General features: G+C 40.5%; 1 protein-coding gene across 2 annotated transcripts in view; it reads left to right on the top strand.

The window, feature by feature from the left end:
* Positions 1–9,031: 9,031 nt before the first annotated feature.
* Positions 9,032–21,656, top strand: part of RAB3C (RAB3C, member RAS oncogene family) — a 270,620-nt gene continuing 257,995 nt past the window's right edge. The window contains exon 1 of one of the 2 annotated variants that reach the window (XM_089688061.1): positions 9,032–9,195. In XM_089688061.1, coding sequence (XP_089544187.1) covers positions 9,178–9,195 — 18 coding nt within the window. In that variant the 5' untranslated portion in view covers positions 9,032–9,177. Of the gene's footprint in view, positions 9,196–9,777; positions 9,941–21,656 lie in introns of those variants that run through there. The other variant, XM_089688060.1, reaches the window with a different exon arrangement.

Raw genomic sequence — 21,656 nt, 5'->3', positions numbered from 1 at the left:
TTGCAGGAGCTTTGGCGTGCTGTCTGAAACCACACCAAATCGCAGAACCTCATAGGAGTCTATGGGAAAGTGCAGCTAATCTGCAGGAAAACCACTGAGTAGCTGCATGAAAGGGCGTGGGGAGTGTGAGGCTGCCTAAATATAAACATTTTTTTTATGGTTTTTTTTCTAATGTTGTTTTTAACTAACATCATAGGCTGATCAAAAGTCCCCCCCCCCCCCCCCCCGATCTTCATGTGAAAGGAACAGAGTGAATACAAGTAAACAATAATGCTACATCGCATTTGCAACATGGTATTCCTATTGGTAAGTCTGTTTGGATGTCAGACATTCAGGAGGTGGCAATATTGCCTCCACAATGCTTGTCAGCTGTGCCTACACCACTGCACCTTATCTCCACTGACTGTGTTGATGGGGGAAACAAGCAAATTTCTTTTCTGCAAGTAAGCAAATCACTCCATCTATGGCTAGCTTAAGAGCAGAGGAGGGAGTGGAAATATCAGGAGAGAGATAGGGCTTGCTCTGTATGCCCTTTGTATTTCAATTAACGTTTTAGGGTGTACATAGCATGCCTAAAGTTCAAAACTTGAAGATGAAATATGAGAGTAGTGGTGACATAAAGAGCGAGAAGTTGTCTCCCCTAGGAAATACAAGTTATTCCTATGTAGACAGTGTTCATGTTTCCTCATCCAAGTGGACTATGTGATATAGATATATATATACTGCGTGTATGTGTGTATATATGTATATATATATACACATACACACAGTATCTTACAGAAGTGAGTCCACCCATCACATCTTTGTATATATTTTATTCTATCTTTTCATGTGACAACACTGAAGAAATGACACTTTGCTACAATATAAAGTAGTCAGTGTACAGCTTGTATAACAGTGTAAATTTTCTGTCCCCTCAAAATAACTCAACACACAGCCATTAATGTCTAAACCACTGGCAACAAAAATGAGTACATGAAAAGATATAATAAAATATTTACAAAAATGTGAGGGGTGTACTCACTTTTGTGAGATACTGTGTGTATATATATATATATATATATATATATATATATATACCCTCAGCATAAAATTAGTACACCCTTTTGAAAAGTAAGATTTTAATCAATATCTCAAAGAACACAAGAACAGTTTCCAACATTTTTACAAACTGAGTTTTATAGAACATTTGTTTAGCTCATTACATGGAAGTAAGGTTAATAATATAACTTAGATTACAAAATCTTCAGTTTTACTCAAATTAGTTGATGCAAAAATGAATACACCCCACAACAAAAACTACTACATCCAGTATTTTGTATGACCTCCATGATTTGTAAGGACAGCACCAAGTCTTCTAAGCATGGAATGAACAAGTTGGTGACATATTGCAACATCTATATTTTCCATTCTTCAAGAACGACCTCTTTTAGAGCCTGGATCCTGGATGGAGAGTGATGCTCAACTTGTCTGTTCAGAATTCCCCATAAGTGTTGAATTGGGTTCAGATCAGGAGACATAATTGGCCACTGAATTACTTTCACCCTGTTCTTCTTCAGAAATGCAACAGTGACCTTAGATGTATGTGTCGGATCATTGTCATGCTGGAAAAGCGCACGGCAACCAAGGGCACAGAATGATGGCAGAATCTTTTCTTTCAATATAGAGCAGTACATCTGTGAATTCATGATACCATCAATGAAATGCAGCTCCCTGACACCAGCAGCACTCATGCAGCCCCAGAGAAGGACACTGCGACCACCATGTTTTCACCTTTGCAATGCCATAAGTTTTGAAGCCATCAGTTTCAAAAACATTTATCTTGGTCTTATAACTCCGGAGTACAGAGTTCCAGTAGTCTTCTTCTTTTTCAGCATGGGCCCTGGCAAATTCTTGGTGGGCTTTTTTGTGCATGGGCTTTAGGAGAGGCTTCCTTCGTGAATGACACACTTGCATGCCATACCTCTGCAGTGTACTCCATATTGTGCCCCGGGAAACAATAACCCCAGTTTGGCTTTCTACCTCTTTAGCTAACTGCAGGGAACTTGCATAGCAATTTTCTTCAACACTTCTCATCAGAAGACACTCCTGTCGAGGTGTTAACTTCCATGGATGGCCTGGACATCTCTGTGTGATGGTCGCAGTTCCATTTTGTTAAATGTTTGTATCCCTTTTGCTACAGTATTCTAACTGATAAGTAAAGCTTTGCTGATCTTCTTGTAGCCTTCACCTTTTTTGTGTAAAGAAATTATTTTCTTTCTCAGGCCTTGTGACATTTCTCTTCCACATGGAGCCATTGTTGACAGCATAAAATGGGAATGGGTTTTCTTTGTTAAGTAACGCCCTTTTATAATCAATTGTCTGCTGGACACCTGTTTAATGAATAATTAGACTCACCTGTAGTTGAATTCTTCGCTTTGCTCCTAAGGCTGGCCATACATTATACAATTATCTGCCAATTTTCTGCCCAATTTCCTTTAGATTTACCTTCAACTGTGTAGTGCAAGGGCCTGCCTAATTGGATACAACTGAAAGTGTTCTTTAGGTTTGTCCTCCTATTATATGGTTTTTGGTAAATCTAAACCAAAAATCTCCAGATAATTGTATAATGTATGGCCAGTGTTAGACTTTCATTGGGGTATATTCATTCATGAAAGTTCAAGAGTCAAGGGATTCAAGGTTCATGACAAACAAGATTAAGGCTGGATCATTCAAATAATTGTCAAGGGAGCTGCCCAGCATTCCAGGTGGCTCAGCAAGAAGAAACATTGCCACTCTCCGCAGAAGGCCCAAGCTCTGACAGTACTCCTCTCCTCACAGGACGTCCCCTGAACATCTTAAGACCAGGCTTGTGGCGAAACCTCTTGTGGAATTCTCATGTTAAACTAGGAGCATGAACATTTTCCTCAGGCTCCCAAGAATTCTCTTCTTGCCCATATCCTTCCCATTGAACAAAAAATTGCAATTTATATCTAAACATCCTAGAGTCAAGAATTTTCTCCACCACATTATTATTATTATACAGTATTTATAAAGCGCCAATAGTTCGCTCAGCACTGTACATTACAAAGGGGGACAGAACATGTGACAGAACAATACCAATACAATGCAAAAAATGAGGGGAATGAGGGCCCTGCTCTTTTGAGCTTACAATCTAGGAGGGAACCACATGGAAGAATTCTTCCAGAGAAAGGATTTTCATGAAATGGTTTGAATAGTGAAATGTGGAAAACAGGGAGACTCTTCATACTGTCACGAAGTTTTAAGGAAAGGTGACTGGGTTGATCTGAGCAGAAATCTAGAAAGGTCCCACAAACTTTTTGCCCAACTTTGCAGATGGAGCCTGAACCTTCAGATTTTTGGTTGATAGCCAAACCTTGTAGCCCACATGAAAGGTAGGAAGTGATTGTGCAATGTCTGTCAGCAGCGTTTTGAAAACATTCCTGAGCCTCCCCCAAAGTCTCGATCAACTTTGCCTGAATCTCCTGCAATGTAGTTAATCTGTTGGCAACAGCAGAAATTTGAGTTGCGATAGGGAGATCAGGAATAAAAACTGGATGATACCCAGTATTGAGTAAAAAAGTGTTTTGGGAGGTAGAGCTATTTTTAGAATTGTTATAGGAAAACTCTGCCATAGGAAGATAGTCCACCCAGTCCTCCTGAAGATAACTGACAAAACACCGAAGGTACTGCTCCAAAGTTTGATTGGTTCTTTCAGTCTGACCATTAGACTGAGGATGAAAAGCAGAGGACAGGGTAATTGTTACACCTAAAGCTGAACAAAAGCTTTTCCAAAATTTTGAAGTAAACTGTACTCCTCTGTCAGATACCACATCATCAGGAATTCCATGTAGTTAAAAAACATATCGAACCATTAGCTCCACAGTTTGTTCAGCAGAAGGTACCCCCTTAAACGGTATAAAATGAGCCATCTTAGTACAACGGTCGACGACTACCAAGATAGTGGTAATTTCTTTTGAGGGAGGTAAATCGACCACAAAGTCCATAGAAATTGACCCCTGAGGTCTTGATGGAACAGGAAGTGGCTGGAGCAAGCCCAAAGGAGAGGCTCGGGGTGTCTTATGGCGTGCGCATGTCAGACAGGAGGCCACATAGCATTAGACATCTTTCTTAAAACTAGGCCACCAGAAGGATCATAACAAAAGTTCATCTGTCTTAGAAATCCCAAAATGTCCCACAAGTTTAGAGTCACGCACTGATTTGAGGGCTTCAATCCGAGCAGATTTAGATACATAGAGATGATGTGCTTGAGTCCAAAAGCCATTCTTGTATTCAAGGTTAATGTCCTTAGGAGGATGATTGAGAAGTGGGTCATTCTCATACCCCTCTTTCAGAAGACTCAAGAATGTCTTGGTACTTGTGGCCCCTAAGAAGTTATTTTGAGTGAGGACTGAACATTCAGAGTTGTCTTCCTAGGAAGGCTCAGACAACATCCTTGATAAGGCATTGGTCTTACCATCCCTCGATCCAGGTAGATACAAGATAATAAAATTGAATCTGGAAAAAGAATAAAGACCAACGTGCTTGTCTAGAAGACAATCTCTTGGCAGAGCAAATTAATTCCAGATTTTTATAATCAGTAATAACGGTTACAGGATGATTAGCCCCTTCCAGCAGATGCCTCCATTCAGAAAAGGCTTCCTTAATTTCCAGTAACTCTTTATTCCCAATGTCATAATTCCTTTCGGCTGAAGACATAAAAAAAGAGAAGTAAGCACAAGGATGAAGCTGCATCTTTTTCATCACTTCGCTGAGACAGGATAGCTCCCACGGCAGAGTCAGAAGCATCCACTTCCACTATAAAGGGTAGTTCAGGATCAGGATGTACCAAAATTGGTGCAGAAGTGAAGCGTTTTTAGCTTTCCAAAAGCAGCCTGTGCCTCAGGGGTCCACACGAAGAGTACCCCTTTCTTTGTCAGCTGTTTAATTGGAGCTATCACCTTTTAGAGAAGATTCTTATGAAATTTCTGTAGAAGCTGGCAAACCCAATGAAGTGTTGAGTTTCCTTAACATTTCCAGGGGCTGGCCAATCTACTACTGACAATCATATGAGCAATAAGGGGGGAATTGATCTGCATTTTTCCTATTACAGACATCCTGGAATTCATAGCATTGTGGAGGCAAGTTGTCATATGACTGGATAGCTACCACATCAACTTGCGATTCCTTGGCTGGTGAAGAACGTGCTTGACAAAGTTCCCTACAGTATTTCTCACAGTGGGGGGAAGTAAAATCTAGTCCGTGCTCCCCAGTTGATGGAGGAATTGTGAGTGGAGAACCAAGGAATGCCCAGGATGATAGTAAACTTGGGTGACATAATCAGCTGAAAGCTGATGGTCTCACAATGGTCAGCCTCAAACTGGAGTACCAGAGGAACTGTTTTATGGGTAACAGGTCCTGAAGATAAGGGTGAACCATCAACTGTCTCCATATCAATAGGGGCAAATGCATTTCTTGCTTGAATATTATTGCTGTGGGCAAATTCTATATCAATAAAATTCCCCCCAGCCCCAGAGTCCAGCATAGCTGAGCAGGAGATTTCACGGCCCTCAGACACAAGTTTAATGGGGATGACAAAATGAGAGAGTAGAGAGTTCACTTTATTTTCTTTAGGAATCAGTGGGGAGATAGACTGGCTAATAGAGTTTATTTGTTCAGGCACAATCACATCAGCCATAGCAATTGTTCTTCTAACTTTGTCTGGGCGATTAACTGCATAATGACCAGAGTCCCCACAATATAGACATAAGGATTCTGAACATCTCTCTCTCTCCTGAATGGATCGCTTGATAGCATCAACCTGCATAGGCTCGGGAGTGTTAGAACCTGGAGAGACTTTTGAATCCTGCTGAACAAATGGACTAGCAGAGAGATGCATGACACCACTATTTTCAAACATTCCCAGCCTCTCCTTCCTCCTTTCTGTAAGTCTTTAATCAATTCAGATACATAATTGGATGAAGGCCTCAAGATAATTAGGAGTATCTAATCTGGAAAGCTAATCCTTTACCTGTTCAGAAAGACCTTGGCGGAACTGGCCTTTTTGTGCTGCAGGGTTCCAAGTGGTATCTGCAATCCAACATCTGAATTCAGCTGTGTATTCAGCGACAGAGCGTTTACCCTGCTGTAGACTATGCAACTTTGCTACGGCAGTAGCACAGCGGTTGGGATCATCAAAAATCTGATTCATTGCGGTCAAAAAGGTCTCAAAATTATTCAGAGTGCCATTGTCTTTTTCTATATAAGGGGAAACCCAAGCTAGAGCTTCCCCAGTCAGAAGTCCAATAATAAACATTACCTTCTTTTTCTCTGAAGGAAATGCAGCAGGGTGCATTTGGAAATATATACAACACTGATTAAGGAAACCCCTGTAATGGCAGCAGTCTCCATTAAACTTAGATGGTTGGGGCTGGGGCATATGTGTGTTAGTATCATCTCAGTCCACCAGTTGTCTTTGCAGAGTATGAATCTCTCCCTGTTGTCTATCCACTATACTTTCTAGTTTGGCAACGTTTTCTTGATAGGTAACCCCAAATTCTGGGGTTATCTATCAAGAGGAGCCACAACATTTGCTATAGCGACCTCCATATTTGGGCCAGATTATTCTATCACGATCAGGGGTCAGACTCGAAGACCAGTTGCTATAGCAGTGGAAAGGCTCACACCGAAACCAGCAGGATAGGTACACAGGCAGGTCACTGTGGCGGAGGAGTGGGTTCACCTGAGGTGCAGAGTCTAAGTACTAACAACTGTTCACCAGAGCTTCTTATGGTGGAGATGGGAAGACAAAACATTACACCATTTTACCCATATTTGTCTCTATTCTATGGGCCAACTTTCTGAGTACCTTGAGCGTCTTTTCCATTGAATTTTGCTGTAAATCTTTTACAAGGATGGTCATCAGGTCTTTCATTTGCATTGGGCCATGCAGAATGTAAAACTGCATATGCAAAGCCAATTTATATAAACATACAGTACTAGGACCAATCTAGATATGAGCCAATTAACCTACTATCATGTCTTTGGAGTGTGGGAGGAGCACCCAGAGGAAATCCACCCAAGCACAGGAAGAACATGCAAACTCCAGTGCTGCAAGGCAACAGTGCTAACTACTATGGCAATGTGCTGCTCTTTTTTGGAATAGTCACCTTCATTTTTTTGCATTTTTTGTTACTCCTAAAACATGTTGCTAAATTCATAATATAGTTGTTGCAAAAAATGAACAATTGTGTGTGTGTGTTTTTATATCCTATGTCTAGAGCAGCCTTTTCAATCAGGGTTCCGTGGAATGTCAGGGTTCCTCCAGAGATTGCTAGAGTTTCTTGAGCAGTGAGTAGTAAGGAACAATCTTATGCTTGGTTATATTTGTTTAGTTCTGACACCAATGTCAGTATGAAGAGACATTGACATGGGACTAATATAAGGGGCACAACACTAACTAGCAGTCTAACAGGGCATGAGGGTATCCTTTCCACTGCCAATTAATGTAACAGAGCATACTTTCCACCTGTCACTAATGTAAGTGGGTCATTCTCCTACTGACCACTGACATAAAGGGGGTCATTCATCCATTAACCCCCAGTGTAAGGGGCACTTTTCCTCTGAACACTAATATACAAGGGTCCTTCACCCTTTTATTGGCAGTGTAAGGCTCTGTTCACACCTTGTTTTAATATGTGCATTGTATAGCAAAACAATGCATACTTCTTAGGAAGCAATGTTATTCAACAAGGCTGTTCACATCTCTGTTGCACATGGCACTGCAGTTTAAAAAATTAAGCATTTCCATTTTTCTGTGCATTTTCATGTGCTGTGTGGCCAATAAAATAATGAAAACTGCTGCAAATGTAGTACAACGCGTGAGAAAAATGTACTTACCCTCAATCCACTGCAGGACTCAGCTTCTAGTGGTCAAGCCAGTGCTCTGGCTGAAGTGTCCCCACACTCGGTCCACAAGGAATATAATTAAAGCACTATAAAATACAAATCTCCTGCAAGGCAATGTCATAATGTGCTAGTATGCAATGCATGCTAGCACATTATAATATACTCACCTTAGAACGAAGCCCTCCAGTGGCATGCTGTCATCCCTGTCTTCAACCAATCTTCTTTCTGGGTTTGTGGGCTACTGCTGTTTGAATGGTCGAGCAGCCATGGTGTCACTCCTGCGAATGCGTACGGGAGTCACAGTCACAGCACAGAGCTCTGAAAGCATGGCATGAGTATGTCGATCCTTCAGAGCGCATGCGCTGGTGATGTCACTGCCTGCAGAAACAGAGAATATCTCCTAAATGGTGCACCCTATAATTTTCATTGACTGAACGTTTTTTCTGGCCATTATTATTAATTTCTTGATTATTACCAAAAAGTGTACACTACATTCTTTTATTTGTTCCTATATTTATTAATTAATAATTATGCTAACGCACCATGAGTCGTAGATATAAACATTTTTAGTAGGGGTTCCTGGAGACCTGAACATTATTTCAAGGGTTCCTAGATGCCAAAAAGGCCCATACACATGATGAGAATATCAGACAAATAATCAAATGTTTTTTTTTTTGCACGCTAGTCTCATATCAAAAATGAAGAGGTTACTAAAGTTATAGAAATTCTTGTATGACAGAATAAAAATTACAAAGTGATGTAATGTATCGTATTATATTTATATTGTATTTTCGGCCGAAAACTGTACTGATGAAATGAAAATCGTACTATCTGGTATCGTACGAGAAAAATGTTTGCGCTTTTTTCCTTCGACTAATTTTGGACGAAAGCTGTGTACGAACGATCAGATCATACGACTGTTTTGAAAGCGGTATTTTTTGTCCGATTTTCTGATCCTGTGCTACTAGGCTTAAGGCTGGTCTAGAGGGAACTCATTTCCATCTCTTTATGATAAGCCTAGAGCTAATTTTCTAGTCCTGTATTTACTCTGTAACTAGACACTTCCTGTGGCTTGCTGCTGTGAGCTGTGCTGCTTTGTCCTCCCAGCCCTGGTGTGTGATGTACCGTGCACGCTGACTACTCTCCTGCAGCTGCTGGATGAGCTGATATTCAACAGACGCCACCTTGCATCACCAGCCCAACAAACCACAACAACAGGACATCAAATCCAACCCAACTTGGACACATAGATCAGCAGGGAGCCATTGTATGGACTTATACGGGAAGGTAAGTCATCTGCCCTTATTATTGTATCTGAACATGCATACAGGAAAAAAAACCGCGACTAATGAGTTATTTTTAGCTGAGATGTAAAACAATTACCATCAGATGGCTAAAATAAAGATCCTTATCCTTGTGTTAAAGCATTGTGAATTGTATAATGGGTATGTCAACAACAGCTGTAGCATTTGTCCTTCTTAGTAGCATCTTGGGGATCCCTTTCTCGGGACTAATGATTTATTTTTATCTCAGATTTAAAATAAATTACCGTCAGATGGCTAAAATAAAGATCCTTATCCTTGTGTTAAAGCTTTGTGATTCGAGCCTAATGTATAATAAAGGGTTAATAAGCAACAGATGTGGCATTTGCCCATCTCAGTAGCATCTTGGGGATCCCTTTCACTTTTCTACTTTAGGTTATACTATTGTAGAAAAAAAAGCTGGCAGATGGAAGCTATGGGCTGCTGCATTGTGGGAGTTGTAGTTTGTACACGCCATATGCTATAGCTATAGGTATGGATGGATCAGCTCCTACAGGACTACAAGATCCAAGGAGGCGAGCCAGACAGGCAGTACATGAAAGGAGTGGACAGCTCCAGTGCTGATCTAAGAGCCGGCCAGGAAGCAGAGAGAGTGCTGCTGTGAGATCCATCAGCTGGCAGACACAGCCAGAGCCTTCAGCTGTCATCCAGCCTTAGAGCAAGGCAGAGGGAGAGCCACAGGCAGCATGAGACACGAGGCTCCCATGCAGGTCAGTAAAACAATGCAATTGAACCAAGCGAAGCCCATCGCCTTTCCATGTGTGCAGCACACTGGACCGTATTATGTGTCGGGCAGATGAACAGGCTAGCCATAGACAAGCCTCATTGAGAGTAACAGGCAGTAGAAAATCAGGATGGCCATGCATTGGCAGGATATGCTTTGACTTTATTCTCTAATTTAAATTGCAGTACAAAAGGGTTCATTGTTTCTCTAAGGTGGAAAAAAAAAATTGCAATTATTCAAGGGTATACGATATTCTCCAATGTGTCAGAAAATCTGTACATGCAATTTCCAGGCCATCAGAAGATTGTACATTAATCCACACATTGGAGTTCATCTAAATATTCTCCCCAGAGAGATTCAAGGATTTTACCCCCTAAATCATCTGATGATCGTAGGCTTCAATCATTTGCATTTCTGGCTAAATTCATGACAAGTACGACTGCTCTTAGAAGGGCCATACATTACATCTAACTTTACACCAGGGAGCACTTTTAGCGTCACTACTGATAATTATACACTATAAGGAACATGGAATAGCAGACTATGAGTATTGGATAATATAAGTCGACCATTTCATCATTCCCATCCCCATAAGTGTTATATACAATGTGCATGATTCAAGAGGGCACGACTGGTAGGCATTGAATATCCCATCTTATAAAATCTCAGGATATCTTTATTTTTGCTAACATTGCAATCTTTGCATTCCACAGTTACGTGGTGTGAGAATACATTACAGGATATAGCACTATTTATATACTTTATATACACCCATATATAGAGATCGCAAATATTACTGAAAGTGGAGCCTAGAATCTAGCATTGGCTTGAAGACAATGTATGCAGTAGGACATAACAATGGTTGTATGTGCATTGCACTGTGTACAGTGCAAGGCTTTCCTTGTAAACTATTTGAATGTATATAATGGTATTGATTAACCCCTTCATTGAATAGCATTTAATTGCAACCAAGAATTGCAAGGGCCAATCCTCTAATGATGATTGGATGCCCATTCTCTGCAGCCTGTCTGCTTATAGTACATGCACAAGCCAAGGTTCACATTGCACCTCACATCTTTGTACTGCTTGAATGGATTTTGCTCTCTAACACTTATATTTTGCACTTAGGATGTTATATGAATGCTTGAATGGATTTTGCTATAACATGTAAGCCATGTATCACAATTTACACTCATCTCACTAAAACAGGTTCTGCTTTGAAGTATATCAAGATGTATGTCAAATGATGTGTATATATACAGTATGTGTGAGTATATTAAAAATAAATAAATAAATAAATAAAACATTATATATATATATATATATATATATAAATAAAGTATATATACCTGTGAGTATATATACACACATACACATTATTTTATTTTATTTTTTTTAGACTTAATTTTCCATTTATGTAGTTCCATATGATTCCTGAACAACTGTTCTAGTTATATACTATATAAAGCTAAAATGATCTGTACAGTAAAACCAACACACGTATAGCGATTATCTATGTTTACAGGCATGCTATAAATAGTATGTGGTTTGTGGTAGATACACTTACTTCCACAACAGATGCTAATTACCAGTGTCATAGGAATCAGCAATCCTTTTTTTTTTTAGTCTTCTCACGTCAGCAAACTGAAATTTGATTGGTTGCTATGAGATCCTATATTTTGTGTATTAGCATTGCTCTTTGACCCACCTTTTGTAAGAAACTCATGCTGAGTAATCAGACCATCAAAAATGATATTTTAGTTTTGAGTGGATTCTGGTCATTTAATTTACACGTTGACTTCTCAGGGACCTTGAGAGTAAGATTTCCTCTTCAGAGTACTTAAATCTATTTCACTTATAACTGTTAAAATGCGAAGTAAGGGTATCTCACTGCAGCAAAAACTCTGCTATAATGACCACAGCAGGTGGGTGGAGTTGGGGACTTTCAACTCATGGCTGGGGATATAAGGAGCTTTTGAGTAATTCAGCCTGTCATTATTTCTCAAAATCCACAATATTGGTTTTGGGTGGATAAACCAACCTATTATAGGCCTAACTGATGGAGATTATTATTACGTTTCTACCTTTTATACATATCAACTAACATACGTATGTAAAAGAAACTTTAACCATTTTCCAGTATATTGTATTAAATTTAGATTGTAATTTGTAATTCACTGCAGGATTCTGCCTTCAGTTCTGAATTTAGTTGAACAGAACATGCTTTACCAGATAGATTCCCAACTCCCACACACACATTGTATTTCCCTATTTCCTGCCGCTAAAACACACACAATGGATTTCTCCTTTAACTTACTGGCAGCACACACATTGGTCTTTCCCTGTATCCTGCCCCCAGTGCACACACATTGGTCTTTCCCAGAATCCTGCCCCCAGCGCACACACTGTTTTTTCCCCTGGATCCTGCCCGAAGCACACACATTGATCTTTCCCTGTATCCTGCCCCAAGCACACACATTGATCTTTCCCTAGATCTTGCCCCCAACACACACACTGGTCTTTCCCTAGATCCTGCACCCAGCACACACTAGTCTTTCCCTGTATCCTGCCCCTAACACACTGGTCTTTCCCTAGATCCTGCCCCCAGCACACACACTGGTCTTTCCCTGTATTCTACCCCCAGCACACACACTGACCTTTTCCTGGATCCTGCTCCCCAGCACACACATTGGTCTTTCCCTTATATCCTGCCCCCAGCACACACGTTGGTCTTTCTCTTATATCCTGCCTCCAGCACACACGTTGGTCTTTCCCTTATATCCTGCCCCCAGCACACACATTGGTCTATTCCTATATCCTGCCCCCCAGCACACACATTGGTCTTTCCCTGGATCCTGCCCCCAGCACACACACTGGTCTTTTCCTGTGTATCCTGCCCCCAACACACACATTGGTTTTTCCCTTACAGCCTTCCCCCAGCACACATATTATTCTTTCTTTGGATCCTGCCCCCAGCACAAACATTGGTCTTTCCCTTGTATTTTGCCCCCAGCACAAACATTGGTCTTCCCCCTATATTCTGCCCCCAGCACACATTCATCTTTTCCAGGTATCCTGCCCCAAGGACAAACATTGGTCTTCTTTTGTATCCTGCCCTCAGCACACATATTGGTCTTTCTCTTATATCCTGCCCCCCAGCACACACATTGGTCTATTCCTATATCCTGCCCCCCAGCACACACATTAGTCTATTCCTATATCCTGCCCCCCAGCACACACATTGGTCTTTCCCTGGTTCCTGCCCCCAGCACACACATTGGTTTTCTCCTGTGTATCCTGCCCCCAAAACACACATTGGTCTTTTCCTGTGTATCCTGCCCCCAGCACACACATTGGTTTTCTCCTGTGTATCCTGCCCCCAACACACACATTGGTCTTTCCCTTACAGCCTTCCCCCAGCACACATATTATTCTTTCTTTGGATCCTGCCCCCAGCACAAAGATTGGTCTTCCCCCTGTATTCTGCCCCCAGCACACACATTCATCTTTTCCAGGTATCCTGCCCCCAAGACAAACATTGGTCTTTTGTATCCTGCCCTCAGCACACACATTGACCTTTCCCATGTATTCTGCCCCCAGCACACACATTGGTCTTTTCTTTGTATCCTGCCCCCAGCACACACCTTGGTATTTTCTGTGTATCCTGACCACAGCACACACATTGGTATTTTCCTTGTATCCTGCACCCAGCACACACATTGGTATTTTCCTTATATCCTGCCCCCAGCACACACCTTGGTCTTTCCTGTGTATCCTGCCCCCAGCACACACATTGGTATTTCCCTTGTATCCTGCCCCCAACACACACATTGGTATTTCCCTTGTATCCTGCCCCCAGCACACACATTGGTCTTTCTCTTGTATCCTGCCCCCACATACACATTGGTCTTTCCTCTGTATCCTGCCTCCACATACACCTTGGTATTTCCCTTGTATTGTGCCTCCAGCACACAACTCGGTCTTTCTCTTGTATCCCCCCCCCCAGCACACACATTTGTCTTTCCCCAGTATCCTGCCCCCAAGCACACACATTTGTCTTTCCCCAGTATCCTGCCCCCAAGCATACACATTTGTCTTTCCCCAGTATCCTGCCCCCAGCACACATATTGGTCTTTCCTATGTATCCTGCCCCCACATACACCTTCGTTTTACCCTTGTATCATGCCTCCAGCACACAACTCGGTCTTTCTCTTGTATCCTCCCCCTAGCACACACATTTGTCTTTCCCCAGTATCCTGCCCCCAGCACAAACATTTTTTTTATCCCATTATCTTACCCCTGTAGTTCATTAGTCCCAATATCCACGCCAGTGGTGGGATGTCCTTTCAGTAGACAATTTTCACACCAGCAGTGTATATTCATTTAGCCATTACTGACAAGTCTCCTGTGTATGTGCATTTCACTGTTAGTGACGTTTCTTCACATTACAGTATGGCCAGTACATCTCTGTGACCAGTCTCCAGTTTATGATCATTTACCCTTCAGTGACCACTTCCCGGTGTGCAAACATTAAGCGTTCAGTGATTAGTCCCAAGAGTATCTGCATTAACTCCTCATTGACCAGTGAGCAGACTTTGTTCATTAATGTGGCCTCTAAGCCAGCATCTAGATAAACAGTTTTTATGTAAATGTTTTCACGGTTTTCACCTGCCGATGGCTTTATAATTTCTTTTAGCTATTATTACAATCCTTACACCCCTGCCACACAGCTCAGCCAAGTAGACCACTCTATTATTTTCTGGATCACCTTATTGCTTATTGGACAGAGATGACAAGACAATAAATTGTATTGCCCAGTGAGCAGGATGCAGTGGAAATGTGATGTGAAAAGCTGTATTGCTGAAACGGGAACTAAGTACCATCTTCCTGACTGCGGAGTTTGGCAGATACTGTATGTGTAAATCTCAAGACTGGCAGTATAGCTGTATAAATTCTTTGGACTTCCAGTGTGTGCATTTAGCTGTTTTTGGTTAGAGTTCCACTTTAACCCTGTGATGATATGTACTTATAAGTACAATTCACACCCTATGGACTAATAATGATCTCTTTTAACCCACTCTCCAGATTAATAGTCCTGTTCATGGATCACGCAGCATTCATTAATGGCTACAATATACAGTAAACATACTTATTATAGCCCTCCTCTTTGGGGGAGGGGCGTTATAGTAAAGGCCTTTCCTAAACAGGATATTGCACTAAACCTGTAGATAGAGTAAATAAAAGGAACAGAAAACCCTCGCTGAGTGGATGAGTAGAAGACTAGCACACCAGTATAGAAATAGTATAAACTTTATTTATATATATATATATATATACATATATCAGAAGGTACAAAGAGGTATTATTACCAAGGGGCCCAATAGGAATCCTGGTGGAATTCCTGGTGCACATAATATACCTGGGTATATATATTTATTATTAGAGATACTTCCAGATGAATGTTGCTGAAAAGTCCAGTTGCAGGGTCATAGTGTTGTAGATCTGAAGACAAAATCACCAGTCATGGCGATATCCTCTAACTATTGTCCTACCAGCCTCGAATGGTACTTCTCACATGCAGAAACTGTGGTGTGGCAATGGAACTCAGTCAGCTACTTCCTTAGTAGTTTATAACAGTCTCTTCTAGTCCAGGATTTAGCAGCACGGACAGGACATGTGGCTGAGACTCTTTTTCTCTCCACTGTCTACTTCTGGAGTTTCAAAGTCAACAAACAGGGACAGGAAGTGCATACATCATATATTTACAGACATTTACAAATTCAGACAGTAGAGAGCAGCATATCCATACACATTTAAACAGTTTACTCTCTTTTCCACTTACAGTGATGTCTATCTTCTTTTTTTACAAGTCCAACCTAAACTGTCTATGCACCAACAGGGCCACTAATTCTAGCTACATTAGACTCAGCATGAAATATTCTACTACAGAGAATGTTCCATGCATTCTTTCAATGTGACCAGACCTGTCTGTGTATCTAATCATCTAATTATAGCCCATAGCAACCAAACAGAAGTGAAAATCAGTAAGTTGAAATCAAGTTTGTATAGGTTATTATACGATGCATATCATCATTGTACTGTAGTAGTCAAACTCCAAGCAGCAGTCAAGCAAAAATGAGCTTCCATTATACTAAAAGCTTACATTTCAGATGATTGGGTTAGGTGCCCCTGTTGTTGACTGAATAATCAACTTTTGTTGATGGAGTTGGAAGGACAATTGTCAACCAACCAGACCAACCAGATGCAGGCATTGTTCAGATATCCCAAAGCAGGCAGCAGTAGGTTTGTCCATTTATGCTTTTCAGCCTGGATGAAGGATCTATTTATGAAGGATCTATTTAATTTCCTTCATTCAGCCCTCAGACTGAACAAAAAATATCATAAACCTCTATACGTTTATGGTCAGCTTTATTGTGCTAAACTGGTTTACACTGACACATGATTGTGCTTTTGGATTAGCTCAGATCATTTCCTATTATACTGTGGATAAACAGAGCTTTCTGGTATTATAATGGGCCTCATATATGAAAACATCACAAGTGAAGGATGCCTCTGTTGTCTCAAGGCAAGTAATCCAATTCAAACAAAGACTAGATAATATTAAACAGAATTTAAATGTTTGAATTTATTTGGTTTGTGTTCATGAAAATTCTAATTTCAGACACCCAGATGAATGTTGGCCATTTAGTTTATTCTGAGAAAACTGAGGCTAATTTATGAAAAGTGAAGCAAATGTAGACCTGATATGTGGAGGTTCATTATTTGTTTTACGGTGAAATGTCATGGACTGCTATGGACAGGGGATCCTCTATGTCTCAAATGCCTCATTTTTCACTTGGTCTGAAATGCAGATTGACTGCATTGCCTCCTAGCAATCAATGAGGTTGCTCCCTTCACTGGAAAATAATCCATGGGAAAAGAAAGGAGGGGAACTGCTGTTGTAGGACAATAGAGATGTTGCCAGTTAGGGTCTACTTAGAGACTCCTTCTTGAATGTAGCTATATATTCACCAGGCTCAGACATTCTGGCCAATCTGGCAAATATCAGAGGTCCTTCTGTGTCTAAGTATAAATGTAGGCTATTGTCAATCTGTGGGAGATGCTTAGCATGCAGTAGATATATTTATTTAGAAACTATAAATTCCTAGCAGCCCATACAAATTCTAAACTCTATGTTTCTATGAATTATTGCAAAAATGCAGCAGAGGCATTGGTGCATTGAAAGTTTAAATTAAAATTTCCCACTCTTGACCTAGATTTATTTTTAACTCCAGTCCAGGACTGGCACAGCCATTTCTATACATATAAATATGCTATATATGCACAGTATAGACACAGGAGCCATTATTTGATTGGAAACCAATTGGAGGACACATCTATGAACTCAAGAGGAACATATACACTCTGGTCAATTTGTGGGTGGGTGGAGTGTGATGCGGCTGTAATAATACGCACAGTCTGGGTGCAATCTGTATAACTTGTATTACAGAAAACAGTTCAGAACAAACAGGACCTAACTGGGAGCAGTCAAGAGTACGAACAGCATGTAGCGGAGCAGGTATCAGCCAACTGACAGCATCAGGAAGCTCTAAGCTTTCCCTTCTTATCAGGAACCTCTACCTGCCGCTAATACTGTCCCTGACAGACAAGGAATCTGTCCTTACATTACCCACACGCAAATGCGTGCTAAAACCTGGGGAGCGGGGACTTAAAAAGAGTCTGCTGACCCAAGATAGCCATCAAGGATCTCCTGGATGCGGTGTAGCCAACCTGAATGCTGCTCCCCAGAACCCAAAAAACTATGGAGAAATCAAGTTTCCCTTCACTTCCTATGCTGGCTGTGGTGCTACTTATGTGCGCCACCTATAGTGGAAGAAGCGGACTGCACCTGACTACACATTTGTATCCCAATATATCCTTTCTCAACCTTTTTAACATGGAGGAACCATTAAAATAACTTTGATTACACAAGGAACCCCTTTTAATAATTACTTAAACCACAGATTTCAGTACATTAGTGTGATGGTCAGTGGGAAGAATGCTCTTTCAATGTGTTTAGTTGGAAGAATCCCACTCTTACAAATAGCTAAAAAGATTGTTGCTGTCAGTGGGAACTTATTTGAGAGACAAAAATTGCTCATTACTCAAGGAACCTCTAGAAACCTCTGAAGGAACACAACGTTTCCACAGAACCCTGATTGAGAAAGGCTGTGTGAGTAAGACCTGAACACAGGGCACCAGCACTGCAAAGCTACAGTGCTAATGACAAAAGCACAGATTTGTACAGTACATTTAGATGGTTTTAATTTGAAACATTTCTGTGCTTATTATTATTATTATACAGTATTTATAAAGCGCCAATAGTTCGCTCAGCGCTGTACATTACAAAGGGGGACAGAACATGTGACAGAACAATACCAATACAATGCAAAACATGAGCTTATAAAACATATTCAACATCTTGTTTTGCTCAGGCATTGATTGAGAGAAACAAATCTGCTGCCATTGATTCCGACCACAATGCCTGCAGATACCCACTGGAAGTCCACATTTGCCCGAGGTTTGAAGCCTGCACCCAACACTGCAGTGTTGTTACGCCTGAAAATATTGCAAACGAATGCCATCAAATCCAGTCAAATCTAGTTACGAGATTGAGAGCCAGTTCACACATAGAAATGCAGTCCGGATGCATTCCAGATGCGTTTCTGCATGCGTTTTTATATGTTCTGGGGGGGTTTTATGCGTTCTGCTGCATTTTTTACCCTCTTTTTTTTCTTCACCTTAAATAAGGACATTGTTATATTATATTATTATACAGGATTTATATAGCGCCAACAGTTTTTGCAGCGCTTTACAGTATAAGGGAGACAGTACAATTACAACAAATTTTAAGTACAGAAGGAATATGAGGGCCCTGCTTGTGAAGCTTCCAATCTAAAGGGTGTGTTTTTGGTGCGTTTAGGAGCGTTCCGGTGCATTATTGATATGTTTTACCGCGTTCCAGTACAGTTCATTGCAGAAAAAATGCAGCATGTTCTGCTTTTTTTCTCTGGATCTGGAATGCACTGGAACCTACTGCACTGGAGTGAACTATGCCACTGCAAACCATATAACCTACTAACCATGCGTTTTTGATGAAGAAAAAAAAACACACTGGACAGCATGTGGTGTAAACCGGCCCCTAAGCATTTGCTAAAAAAAAAAAAAAAGCAATGCCTTGTGGCAAGGCACTATACTAATGTGCGGGTTTCTTTTCCCAATTACAGTGGAAGAATTCTGTAGAATTGTATTATGTTATATTATGACAATGTGCTATAAATGTATTAGACTGTCTGTCTATCTTTCTATGACGCAGTTGCAGTTCTATTCCTAGTTGTAGTTTCTTTATCTTTTGTGTCAAGCTGTCGGAGGAATCAAATCAGTGGTTGCCTGTAATGGAAGCACAGTAATCTCTTCTACAGCTTCCGTCTTTTTGCTGCTCTTGCGCTCTCCACTGCCAAAGTCACTGAGCCCTATGGGAGGCTGTGTTATTAAAGCAAGATGTGTTCTGTTATCATTGGGAACAATGTGGCTAGATACAGCTGTGCGCTGCAGAGCATATTTGATTTCAGGCTTACCATTAACCTTCCTTATTGTGTTTGGCACACCAACTGGTACATGCTGGACAGGAGAATAAAAGAAGACAGCACAGTGAATAAATTAATTCACTACCTAAGCATGTGTTCTCTATTAATAGAAGTGATCTGTTCTCATTGTTATAGATGTATTCATTCACACACACATACACACATCTGAGTTTAAAGATTTAAAGTCCTCCGAAACCATCATAGCTGACACCTTCTATATACACAGGCAGGCAAGTTTTAGCATGTACTATGTTTACCAAGGGTCCTACTTTTTTAAACTTCCTTCTTATTTTTTTCTGAAGTCATCTGCCAGCACAGGGTTTATGTGGCATTGTATCAAAGGAAATATTTCCAGCATCCCTATAGCTGTGCCTATTCCCTAGGCTGGTCCACTATTGGCTGGAAAAGCAGACTGAGAAGTGTGCATAGTTAACTACTTGAGCTCTGGAAGATGTTACCCCCGTCATGACTAGAACATTTTTTTTCTATTCAGCACGGTGCTATCTTAACTTGCAATTGCACAGTCATGCAATACTGTAAAGACATGTGCAAAGCAAAAAAAAATCATTTTGTTTCTAATTGGATTTGGTAAATTTGTTCAATTCATTTTCGGGATTCGTTTCGCTAATTCATATTCAAATTCAATTCGAAAACATTTCAACCAAATTTGAAAAGTCGTTCGTATTTGAAATTGGTTCAACCAAATTCAAAATTGATTAAACAAAGTTCGAAAAGTCATTCAAAATCGAAAAGATTTCAACCGAATTTGAATAAAATTTCAAATACAACAAGGAGCGGGGGACTAGTCCTTAAAGTGGAACTTTCCCTTTTGGGAGGAGCTTCGCATTAAATTTGTTTTCGAATGTTTATTTGATTTAGTTCTTGCATTTGTTTTCGATTTTGTTTTCGAATTTGAATTTGTTTTTGATTTTATTTTGTTTTCAAATTGGTTTTCGAATCAAATTTTGGCTGAATTTCGCTTTGTTATTTTCGGATTCATTTAACAGGTTCCCGCTCGGCCTATATCCAGATGGCGGCCTGCAAAACCCCTCGTCCTTCCGGGTGGACGCCATATGGCGTCCTTTCAGGCACGCGCAGTTTGCATGCCCGCAGAGCCGTGCAGTGGCGTGATCTGTCATCGGCCGTGTACCTCGAACACGGCCAATGATAGATCTGAGTACCGGCCCCATTGCTGGTACCATGTGACCTGCTGTGACCAATCACAGCATGTCACATGACAGTTGTATACAATGGATGGCTTCCTTTCATGCCATCCATTGTATACTAGTGTGTCTAGCTGTGAATGGTCACAGCGATCACATGCACAAGCTGGGCCAATCACAGCCCAGCTGTGTCATGTGATTAGCCATGGCCAAATCACAGCTAAGCACAAAAAAAACCCCTGAATGAATCAATATCATTCAGGTAAATGCTTGCTTATAGCGAAGTAATTCTTTGCTATAAGCAAATTGTGTAAAAAAAAAAAAATACTGATCACTTCCCCAAAGTAGTACAATGTTACTATGGTAACATTGTACTACTTTGGTCATAGTGAAATATGAAAAAAAAATCTTAAAAAAAAAAACAATTTAATAAAAAATTAAAACTAATAAAAAAATAAAAAACAATTAAAAAATTATTTTTTTTTCATACTGTCACCAGTCAGTGTCCCTGATCACCAATCATATAGTGCAGCGCTGCTATAGTATTACCCCAACCTCAAATTATAAAAAATTCAACTAAATATCACATGTGACTAATTACATTTTAACACACTAAATATAATTAATAAATGAATACACAAAGTGCCACAATGTGCTCCAACATACAAGTGTTCAATTAATAAGTGATCAGCGGTCCTGATATATACAGTTGCAAGAAAAAGTATGTGAACCCCTTGGGATTACGTGGAGTTTTGCATGAATTGAGCATAAAATGTGCTCTGAACGTCATCTAAGTCACAACAATAAAGAACACAGTCTGCTGAACATAATACTACACAAACATTAGATGTTGCCATGGTTTAATTGCACGTAACATGTAAACATTCACAGT

This window comes from Staurois parvus, unplaced genomic scaffold (assembly GCF_062004578.1).
Source record: "Staurois parvus isolate SC_StPar_1 unplaced genomic scaffold, SC_StPar_1.0 ptg000445l, whole genome shotgun sequence".
NCBI lineage: Eukaryota > Metazoa > Chordata > Amphibia > Anura > Ranidae > Staurois > Staurois parvus.
Note: the sequence above shows the minus strand (reverse complement) of the source record. Positions and strands in the feature narration are given on the sequence as shown.